At 38.7% G+C, this 12,002-nt stretch overlaps 1 protein-coding gene across 3 annotated transcripts in view; it reads left to right on the forward strand.

The window, feature by feature from the left end:
- Positions 1–10,167, forward strand: part of cadm2a (cell adhesion molecule 2a) — a 202,913-nt gene extending 192,746 nt beyond the window's left edge. For all 3 annotated transcript variants that reach the window (XM_069146365.1, XM_069146366.1, XM_069146367.1), the window contains 2 exons: positions 3,002–3,124; positions 4,314–10,167. In XM_069146365.1, the coding sequence (XP_069002466.1) occupies positions 3,002–3,124; positions 4,314–4,432 (242 nt within the window). In that variant the 3' untranslated portion in view covers positions 4,433–10,167. The remainder of the gene's footprint in view (positions 1–3,001; positions 3,125–4,313) is intronic.
- The last annotated feature ends 1,835 nt before the right edge of the window (positions 10,168–12,002 follow it).

Consider the following 12,002-nt stretch of genomic DNA (forward strand, 5'->3'; position numbering starts at 1 on the left):
ATTTTTCTCCTTCTGTGAGTAGTAGTGGACCAAAACAGAATACTTGAGAACAGAGTAAATGAGCCCTTCTTTTGACAGCAATCGCATTAAAAGGCATTTACACATTGTAAGTTAACATAATTTTATGTCACAGGCTTCTGTCGCTGCATGAATATCGTGTTAATGGAATACATTTCGAGGATCTAATCTTGAATATCAAATACTTGTCCGTTTGGCTTGAAAGATGTTTTAAAAGAGAATTCCACCAGTTTAGCATTACATTACACGGCATTGTTGGACTCCTGATGTTAAGCTTAAAAAAATGGTCATAGGCATTACACACATTCTTCTTCCGAGTCAAAACCTGTTGCTTACATTACCAATGCAACATAACCACCGACAGTTCAGTCAGAGATTTCAGTCCATTGTGCTTTAATGGCTCAGCCCAGTACCATGGTAAAGTGGGTAATACACCGGCCAGTCCTGTGGGAGGTAGCGTGTCTTTGTGACGGTATTCATTGCTACGGTGTGAAAAGTAGACACATGTCACGAGACCTTCACGTGGTGCAGGTTTTGAGCGAATGTCATGCAGGAGGAGCAGGCTAACCTTAAGATAACCTGGTCTGATTGGGAACCGGAGGGCGCTACGCCCGCCCAAATCTGACTGCACCATAGGCCTGTCAATCAAACAGATACGCCCCCAAACATACCACATTTTGAGGCAAATTTTTATTTTTATCTAGTAAATGATGGGATTATTTTCAGATGGATCACCAGAAAACTAATACTTACTTTACAAATGTATCGACTTTGTATTTCATGAGAGAAGTTGAATGGGAGTCTGTGAAGCCAGAGCCTTTTTGGAGCGAGCTCCTCGCGCCCTTCTGTGGTATTGCAGTTTAAGGTACTTCTGCATTAGACTCACTTTTTATACCTGTAAACTACATTCACTTTTATATTCAGTTTAACACAGGTAATGTGACAAAGTACTCAAGCAAAGACCTTATAAGGATGTAAGGGAGGGGGTCCAGTGCAGGGTTGCTGTCTAGGAAAAGGCTAGAGTTTGAGCTGCTCTCTGAGCTACAGAAGGCTTTGTACAACTTTTTTGACTAATGTAGTTGTACTCCCAAAGCAATCACCAAGAAATCAATAAATATGCTATTATTGTTAGAGCTTTGAGGAGGCAATGTCATAATGCATAATTAGTGTACTCAGAAATGTGGATAATTTGTGACTGTTTGGAACAGACACTCACAGATCAGCAGTGAAGACCAAGCGGATTATCCCTGCCATCACTTGCAGTGGCCATTGTAATCTACTGCATACAAGGATCCGACAACATGCACTGGAAAAGTCAAGGGCTTTAACATACAGCTCAATGTCTTATACATGACACCAGCATATTGCTTGGCCAAAGAGTGTAGCATGTGACTGTATGGTCATGGCTTGTTTGTGCCGGCCCAGGGTTGTAACAGTCAGACTGAAGTGCAGCAGTCAGACAGTATGTGTATGAGGGTTAAGAAAAAAGAAAAAAAAACACTCACCGTCCTGACAGATAGAGGTGAAGAGACACAACCATGTGTGTAACTAAACGCCCGAGTCCTCGCCCTGCTGGGTCCTGCCAGGGGAACATTCCTCTACTCTCTGCTCCACTGACCAAGCAGAACTGCAGCACAGTGAAGCCACGCTACACACGTCTTGTGTGTACGAGCGTGTGCGTCGATATGAGTGTGTGCTTGTCCACTGGGAGGCGGTGAAGTGAGACGGCCTGGTCACTCAGACCATGGAGACTTATGGAGCGAGAGCAAGCCAGCTGTTCAATTTGGCCACATGGGCAGACACAGAAAGAAAAGGCAAATACTGAGGAGAAACAGAGTCAAAATATGATGTGTGCTGTGTCTAACCCACCCTTCCATCACTGCTCCCCCTTCTCTGACACTGCCTGTTACATGGCTATCATGAGCCCACATGCATACACGAATACACACACAGAATGGCAGGGTTGTATATGGCATACCTAGGCACTTGGAGGAGGATAATGAGATGAGTGCTAATTTCTCAGGTGTCATGGACTGATATGAATAATACAGGCTATTCCATCACCCATCACCTCCACTGCTGTCACTGCCACCTTTTTTTTTTTTTTTTTTAAGATTTACCTACAGTGGGTGTGTTTACGCCATCAGTGCATCAGTGTCATGTCCTTACTCACCTTGAATAACCTCCAAACCAGACTTTGTGACAAAACATAGTTAGTATGAATAAAGGAAATAAGATACTGTTGAAAGAAAAGGAAACCTTTGATGATGTTTTTTGTAGCATGAGGTGTGAACAGGCAGATTCTTCACTCTTTGATGACTCTACGATCATCTCTACTGCTTTTCCAACAGCTGGGGACCTGTAGCAACTCTCTAACACCTAATTTATTTTCCTAACAACAATTCATCCTGGCCAGGACAAAGAAAAAGATTAATCTTTCCTTTTTATTTTCCATGTGATGATTTATTTACTGTGTACTGCTCTTCCACTACTGCCCTGGTTTACATGTTGTGGACTCCTACGGCACTGTGGTGGTGGTCCTGAATTATTCAATTCTTTTTTCAAAGTCCCTATTTCATTCTCTTTTTCCTTCGTTTTGCAGGCCGAATGTGTGTCTGCCTGTCTCTTTGTGTCAATGTGGTGTCCGTCTCGCCCCTCTCTCTCTCTCTCTCTCTCTCTCTCTCTCTCTCTTTTTCTCTCTCTCTCTCTCTGGCTCTGGCTCGCTCTTTCTCTCCCCCTCTCCATTTTATTATTCTCTGAGAGCTATGCAGCTGTGCTCTGACTGCATGATGTAAAAGGAGAGAGGAATGACAGGAGCTCAGAACAATCGTGAGAGCAGGAATACGCTGGAAATAATCTTCTCTTTCCTCCTTGCCCTGTTTTGTATTGTCTGTCTTTTGCTGTTCCTCTGCCCTCTCTCCCTCACCTTACCAACCCAGCGTTTTCATCCCCTCGCTTTGTTTCTCCCTCTGTCTCTCCTCAGATCCCAACGCTCTGGGACAGCACGGCACGGACCATGCCTTGATCGGAGGAGTGGTGGCTGTAGTGGTCTTTGTCACCTTGTGTTTAATCATTGTTCTGGGAAGATACCTGGCCAGGCATAAAGGTAAAACCATAGTGGACCAGACCCCAGTCTCTCCAGGCTCATATGAAACTAGTGAAGCATGTTCTTTTTGTCCCATCTGAGTACAGTCCTTCCCCAATTCCCAAGTTACAACTGTATGATATACCTGCACAGGAAAACAGAAGAATAAAGGCTGAAGACACACACACATAGGAAGTGTTGATATGTGCCTTTGATATGCAGAACAAACTAATAACTTCTGGGTTATTGTTTTGTTCTTTTCTTTTTCAGAAACAATCCCGAAATGTCATTGTATTCATTTTGAATATGAATTTCATATTGAGAAGAGAGAGGGCAATACAAAATGTTAAATTCAGTTGTGACTTGTAGCTCTGATGCAAACAAATAACCATAAATCATATATCCATAAATTCACTTTCTCTTTGGAGAAAAAAAGTGCACCTTGTAATTCCAGAACTTGCTTGAGTATTATCATATTTTTAAGTTGTATTCGGCACCAGAGCATTTCGAAGATAGTTGCCTGCAATCCAGTGTACATTTTGAACTGAAGCTGCTAATAGCTAATTCAGCCTACCTCATTGAACCAGCACAATTACAGTATCATATTAAAACTGAAAGGAAGTGTAAATTCAAAATGCAACTAAAGAATAACAGGACTGTCAAAATCCATTAATATTAGCATATTTTTGTGTTAGACTATTGTTGATAGTAGTGTTTTTGCTCATTACTAAGCCCCCTCAAAATGTTTTTTTTTGTTTTGTTTTTTTTAAACATACATGCAAATTGTTGACCTTTCTGAGAAGATTAACTTATTCTGAAAAAGAAAAACAAGTATGGCTAATATGTGCGGAGAAAAAAAGTTCCAATTTGATGGTCAGTTTTCAACACTGATGCTAAAAACTGAGCTCAAGAGAGCTCCATCACATTATTAAGATGTGCAAGTTTAAGCCTTGACTGCCTTTATTGACAGCAATAAAGATGTTTGTTGATAGTATCCTCCTGGTATCTGTACAGGGTTTTACACACTCACTCTGTGCTGTATTTACATAATCTCCACTCTCCTCGGTCCTCAACATTCTGTATATGAATAATGTAGCATCATTGATGTTGTCTTCAAATGTGGACTTTTTTGGCCTCAAGGCAGGTAACACCATGCCAGGCTGCTCAGTATTTGTTTTCCTTGAAATAGGTGTGTTCTGTGTTTCCTCAGGAACATACTTGACAAACGAGGCTAAAGGAGCGGACGATGCGCCCGATGCCGACACAGCCATCATCAACGCTGAGGGCAACCATGCACACGCAGAAGAAAAGAAAGAATACTTCATTTAGACTGCAGAGGGAGCCGTGCTGCTCTCTCCTTCTCCTCTCCCCTATTTCAATCTCTGTATCTCTTATTCTCTCTTTCTTGTGTACCACTTTTCTTCTTCACCTCTGGCCACTGCCCCCGCCGCGTCATCAAGGAACCTGCAGGCAGTCCACAAACAGAGAAGTTACCCACGTGTTTTCCTGTTATTTCTTTGTTGAGACCATTTCTATCATTTACGTCTCGTCCTTCAATTCTTTCTTTCTTTTTTTTTACATTCTTTTTCTGGCAGATGTTTTTCACAGGCAGCTCGCCGCTGAAGTTGTCCCCTTTCTCACATTTTTCCTCGTCTTTGACATGAATACTTGGAACTCTGTATATCTATCATGACTGCTTCTTACCTGATATCTTGTTTGTCTTTTCTCCCGTTTCCCACCAAGCAGACACCCTAACACACATGATATCCCCTTTGTTCACACACGTCCACAAACACATATCATATCTCACATCAACACGGTGCCTAAAAATACAGACGCCATTGAACTTCTGTCAATGCCTTCATGTATCGTCTGTCAGTAGCAATGTAAATGCTTTGTAGATGGTTAACTGGACCATCATTTCATTGCTTAACTCACAGCTTTTGATTATGCATTGTGTCTTTTTTATTTGAATGAAGATCTGTGCTGTTTACGCCTTATACATGTCTATCACACTGAATATGGTACTTTTAGACGATCCACCTTCCCCCTCTAAATAGACTTGTAATTAAACAGTTGACCCTTGTAAGATAAGAAGAAGGTTTTGTGTAACACTGTAGCAAGGTTTGTCAGCTAAGTGTAAAATATGATTTTCATTCTTAGTGTAGGAATAATAAAGGATTGTGTGGTATTGTTTAGAGAAGAGATTACACACCAAAAATATATGAACGAGATGCTAGATGAAGCATTCCATCAACTCAATCAAGTATATAAAACCATTTGCTAAATCTGCTGTCCCTATGTACTTTTATCTGTATATTCCTGCACTGTCCAGGCTGCAGTTTAGTGAAACACCAACACCTTCAGTGTCATGTGGACAGCTTACAGTAGTTTGTGATTTCCATAAAGGGTTCAGGTGTACAGAAAGAGTCAATCTCCTCTTAAAAAGCTGTATAAATTGTATTGATATGAGTTTAGCTTTTCACTTTAAGGAGTTTTGTTTCTGTTCATGTCACATTAAAACAATTTGAAGGCTTCAGGACCCTGTGAAATGTAAAGTGAATCATTTATGAGACAAAACCTAGACAACAGTTATGTAGGGAATTTTGTGTTAAATACATTTTCCTCAATCTTTCTGTAATTTTGATCGATACCTCTTGTAATCTTGAGGTGGAGGCAGCTTTCCACAGTTACTGGTTTGTAGGTAAGCTTTCAATCATATTGTTACCTTCTATGAATACTGATCACATCAGTTTGACTGCAGTCACATTTTTGGTATTGCCATCTCCACATTTATGTTTAACTAGTTTCTACCAATTTAGCTAAACTGCTATCTCCAACATGTCATGCTTCTTATTTCCATTTTGTGTCTCTCCATCAACTGAACTTTGATTTACATTTCATGGGTTCCTGAAGCATAAAAAAACAAAAAAAAAACAACAAGAAAAAGTAAAGAAAAAGAGAAAAAAATAAATGGTGTGAGTGCTGGGTCATAGATCTGCAGGGGCCTCCTTTCCAAAACTTAAAACTAAAGACAAATAGAGAAGCACAAAAATGTCTGAATGAGTTACTGTGTTCCTTTGCCAACAACTAGATTGCCTTGGAAAAATGGGTACCGAAAAGATGACAAATTTGTCTTTGATTCAATTCTGGAAGAAAAAAAACCTGCAGTGCATCTTTTTGAAAATGTAAGCTAAGTCATGTTTTTATATCGACAAATGTTTTGAATATTTTTGGTTTTAATGGTTCTAAGCTCCCTGCTGTATATTGTGTCTGCTAAAATGTGGTTGATTGTGAAAATTGCTGTTAAATTCTTCAAATTTGTATATTAGCCACCTTATCTCTTTACTTTTTAGTTCATTTTTCATTGCATAATCAGAAAAATGTTAAACAATTGTAATTTTGCTTTGGCTCAAGGCATGTATATAATATGTGAGAACTAAATTTTGGTAACACACATTGGCATGTTTTTGTTTGGTTCTTTTTAATTTTTAATTTATTTGAACTGAAGTTATTTAAGAAAGAACCACAATTAGAGTATATTTGTAACTTAATTTTGGAGAACAGCGGCTTCCTGTGTTTGTAGCATGAAGGATTTGGTGTTGTAAAAAATATGACAAAAAATGTTGTTTTAACTCATCGAAACAAATCTGGAAAAAAATATATGGTGTACATTGGCTGCTTGTCCACAGACACACAAGAAAGTGCAATTTTTTTCCCTATCAAATCCTTTAAATCCAAGTTAAAAATCAAATTTAAATAAATACTCCCTTCATGATGGTGACAAGGAATTTTCCACACATTAAGAAAACTGCAACATATCCTTGTAACCAACTTTTGTTTCTTTCCATGGATTCCTGCCCTTTGTCTTTCATCAGTTTTGCAGGATTTTGGCGGATTTACTGTGAAAGAGCGATAAACACTTTAAAACTTAAAGGCAAGGCACTAATCTACTAAGACGGAGCAAATTATTACCAAGGGCAATAAAATTGTGAGCCCAGCTGTCTCCAATTCGGTGGCCAATTTACAACATTATGCAAATAAGGTCAGCAAGTAAGGTCATTTTGTCTGTGTTTTATAACTCAAGCACTGCTGGAGGGAATCACAAGTTGGGAATCATTAGGTCGACCAGCTCAGTTCAGGATTTAGCTTGTATATTACATCTTAAATGTATTAATTATTTGTTTTTAAAATGCAGAAGCTTTGCCACAGTTTCCATATTTTACACTTTTAGTGCACTTCAGTCAGTACACCACTGTTTACAGGCTTAACTCCAGCATCACCACAAACCTTCTGTAGATCCAGACTAAAGCACCTTAGACTGGCTCTGGTCTTTAGAAACCTTGTGTATTGCATTTATGAGTAGATACATTTATCACAATGATGTAATGTCTTCTTTTTTTTCTTCTTTTTTTTTAAATTTTCTATCTAGTTCTGTTAATTGTGTCTTAAATCACTGATGGTGTTCATCACATTTTCTGTTGCTTTACACTTGTGTACCCATCTTAGAAATAAGAGAGTGGTGAATTGTGAGTCAGAGAAACAGGTTCGGCTATTTTGTATTAAATGAACACAGAATTAAACAGGTCTGCAGTAATGAGTTGGTGTTGGCATCAGAAATGAAACAGGTGCCATTTACAGAATTTTGCACTCTGACCAATTTGACAGATATTTCTTAGTAATCGGTAGAATGTGCGTTATTTTTTTTTCCTTCTGAAAACCGCATGTAAATATTTGTTTTGACATGACAGTAATGAGCTAATTTGTTGCAAATGGCTTTTTATAATTGTTAGACCAAACCGGAACCTTGTTTAACTTGTTATTTTAACAGCTTGGCACATACCACCATGCACTATTTTACTATGACAGAATGAACTGCAGCTCTGTTACAGTTGAGTATCCTAGTCTTAGCTGTGTTTCTTTATTGTTGTCGGTTGAAACTAAGCTTTAAACACGTTGCCTCCTTGATTTCGAACATACATTGGTTTGGCTAATATTCACTCCATCGTGGGCCTCTAATTTCATCCTGGCAGCAAGACAGTAATAGCTCGAGCATAGTTGCAGTGCCATTTTCATTGGGCGTAGGTCCATTTTATGGGATTGTGTGTCCCTAATTTCCTGGCTCTAAAAAAAACCACTTTCTTCAACTGAAGGTGCGAGTGGTGCAGCCCAGGTTGTGCGTTTATGCAGATTAAGCAGTGCAATACTGGTAGTAATTTTGGCATGAAATTGCTCACAATTTCGTGAACAATTTTCATGTTGGCAGAGGCACATACAGACCTGTACAAAATCACAAAAAGAAAAACATCCATGTATACTGTTTTGCCTCTTTGTCTGTAAATGTGTTTTTTGTAACCTATCACAGATTTTAAGTCACACACGGTAAAATAAAGATTTTAACGTGTTGGTAATGGGTTATTTACACCAGTATTGTTTCCCAATTGCTTGTAGATTGCAGGATCATTCCCTTTCAGCTGATTAAACCTGCTGCAGCAACCATACAGTATGTGTGTTTTCTGCCTGCATTACCGACACACAGTAACAGTAGAAACAAAAGCTACTGTCGGTGTTGACTAAGAGCACTGATATCATTATATATATTGTCACCTTACAAAATAAAATCATATCACAAGATTTTAAATGTATCTTGAAAAGTAAATTCAACTCCAAAAGGAACATGAGAACACATTTGGGGAGCTGTTTATTTGTGCCTTGTGACTCTGCACCTCCGGTTTGCTCCTTTGCCCTCCTCCTGCCTGTCTGCTGCTTTCAAAGTAGGGTGAAACAAGCTGATGTGATTGGTGCTTATTGAAGCTTGTCCAAACTCCACGTGCATTGTGTATTCATCCCACTCCAGCCTTTCCACCATACTGCGCTGGCCCTGGAGCAAACCCGCTCACAAAATATTCCAGTTAGATGGCACATGCACAGACAAACACACATGCATTTAACTTGTCCTCAGTTTTTAGGAAATTAGGGGCCCATATTAACTAAAAAAATATCAACTCCTGATTGTATAGGGATGGATATGAAAGTAATGGCCACCTTGGGTAATAATCTATCTAAAACACTCCGTTTGTTTTGTTTTTTGTATCGGTTTGCATTTAGTTTTAGCTCATGGTTTTAATAGTTTTATTCCCACACCAGTGTTGATAACATGACATGGCCCGTCCCTGTCCTCTCTCACCTCCTTTGATCCTTCATATGTCTTTCCTGTACAGTTTGGCTTCAGTGCACTTCTTTGTTCCTCTGCAATATTGACACTATAATCAATCATCCCATTTTCTATGTTGGTCACACTGATGACAACATGATGTGACACAATCGCATGTAGTGATGTCTTCTTTTTTTTTTTAAATGATTATATCTGTTTCTTTTGTTTTGCATCTCAGGAATATATTTCATTTAGATTTTTTTTTTTTTTTTTTTTTTTTGTTTCCTGTTTTAAAAATGGAGACTTGTGAGCACTTCTCACTCTGCTAGTCCCTGTGTGCTGACACCATGTATTTGTTGAGTTTAAGATTATCACAATGTAATAAAAATTATTCAGTGATTCTTCAATTATTCTGTTACCTTGCTGTCATTGGAATATTGGACTTAAGAGACAGTTTTTTGATATTATCACTGACTTGAAATGCTGAGATTTAGAAATATGCTGCAAATAATCATGAGTTTCAAGAATGATAGAAGGTGTGTTTTAACAGAATCTCATTTCAGCTTATGGTTTGTAAGCAGGTCGATGCTTTTGTCCTCTTATCATGATGTTTTCCTTGTAGCAACAGTCTGTAGATGGAAGGTGTTGTAAGGCACTATCACTCACTAAATACAAAATATCCACAGTGAAGCTCCGTAAAGATCGGGATTAGAGCGACACATGTTAGTTTAGCTTCTGTTGTACCTTGGTGAAATAAGGGGTTTCATGTCAAGCTGTACAGAGAGAGCTTGATTTGATATACAACACCATAATGGAGGTATTTCTCTCTCATTGTCTGTGGGATTTATTATATTTAATTTAGAGGTTCGTATGTATGAGATGAAAATTGTTGAATAAATAGTTGCCAAAATATCTGTATAAGCCTGATTCAAATTTTTTTTTGTCATCATTTCCTTCCTGGAAGCCTCTTACCTCAGTTTTTCTGAACTGAGAGAGATAAGCACTGATGATCCAATATAAATACTGCTGCTTTGGAAACATCTGAATTTGTCCTCACGAGGATCCATGCAAAACCACAAGCAAACACATGCACAGACACATGTTCATGAATTTTCATTAACAAGAATAATTCATGTTGTGTTTTTTCTCCCTATCTGCGCTCCGTGGTGGTGTTGTGATGCCATTCAATTTGTCATGTGGAGTCTTCCAGCCGTCTCTGGTATTTTTCCCTTCTTAGTCGACAGTCAATATGAGGCTGTAATAATGCTGTAAAAACAGCTTAACCAGAGATATCCAGTATTAGAACTTTAAAATTAGCCTTAGTAAATCAGAACAGTGTGGTATGGCAACCTCTGAAATGTATACGACATTGAGGGGAATAAAACAGATAGAAGATGAGTTCTTAAAGTTTCTGCCCATGAATGAACCCTCATTCAGTCAAACCCTGATTCAGTCAAACCAATTCTACAGAATACAATCCCAAATGTATGCCAAAATAATATAGTGCTACAGGAAATGTACTTTCCTCAAATTCTACTCTTTTCCTTTAGATTTTAAAATGTATGGCAGTAAATCCCTAATACTGAAACACTTGAGCATGCACAGTGTGATATTGCAACAATAAGATCTGTTTATATTCACTTGTAAAAGCTGTTCGTACTTGTGGTCAGATTTAGGGTATTGGCTCGGGATAGGGCTTTGTCAGGAGGTGGTAAAGTGGAAATCCTTTAAATCCCCCCTATCATTTGTGTTCCAACTGCATCAGAAGAGAGTGAAGAAGGTGCATAAATGTAAAGAAAAATGGAGCACATAAAGAGGGATATAAGGATATGAAAAGGGAGAGACTGAGAGAAGGTTTGGATGCAACTTAGCCTGAAAGACAGGAGCGAGAGGTATCCGGGCCTTTTCAGTGAGTCAGAGGATGATGACTGAGGGGGGAATTAGGTAATGGCAATAAGATGTCATGTTAGATGGAAGAAAGCAGCTGCAATCAGCCCATCTGTCAGGAATAAATACAGCCTGGAGAGGGTTGCATTTGTGCAGCTGAGGTATGATTCTTCTCCAAATGAAAAGTGAGGGGTCAGTGAGAAACTCAATTACCACTCAATCAATCAGAGCAGTTTCATGAACTGGCACGGGGAGATCGAAGAAGACCAGACAAAAATGGCTTTTCATGCTAAATGTTATTTTGCATAAAGGTTTTTCATTCTTCCTTTTTTCTCAAGCCAGTTTTGCAGCCAACAATTTTTTCAAAAGGGTTTGCAAATCCTGGGAGACAATTATGTTCAAAGTTTCCCAAATTTTCTGAAAGTTTTTCTTTGATAGTATTCCAGCTTTGTTAGACGGGGTAGAAGAATAACTAGACAGATGGAAGAGACAGGTGGGATGACAGGCAACAATGGATTTGAAGTCATGCTATGAATAAATACCATGCAAAAAAGTCCACTGAGCTGTCACAACAACCCAAACCCATCACTGTATGCCTATATTCAACACCTTGTCAACTTGATGCTTCATGGCCAATCACATCCTAAATGTGATGTTAAGGTGAACATTACAGTAACATCCTGTGCCATTTTTACTGAGGAAAAAAAACAATTTTAATAAAACACTTTCATCTCTGCAGGACGGGAACAATTAAATATCTCTACCTCATTTAAAAACCCTGAAGCCTTTCAGCTAGACTTTGGATTCTCTCTGAATACAAGATTTCTGAACTTGGTTTGCTTTTTTTGCTGCCGGTTA

This window comes from Embiotoca jacksoni, unplaced genomic scaffold (genome assembly GCF_022577435.1).
Source record: "Embiotoca jacksoni isolate LCO1_2020_lvr unplaced genomic scaffold, fEmbJac1.0.p SCAF_13, whole genome shotgun sequence".
In the NCBI taxonomy this organism is placed as follows: domain Eukaryota; kingdom Metazoa; phylum Chordata; class Actinopteri; family Embiotocidae; genus Embiotoca; species Embiotoca jacksoni.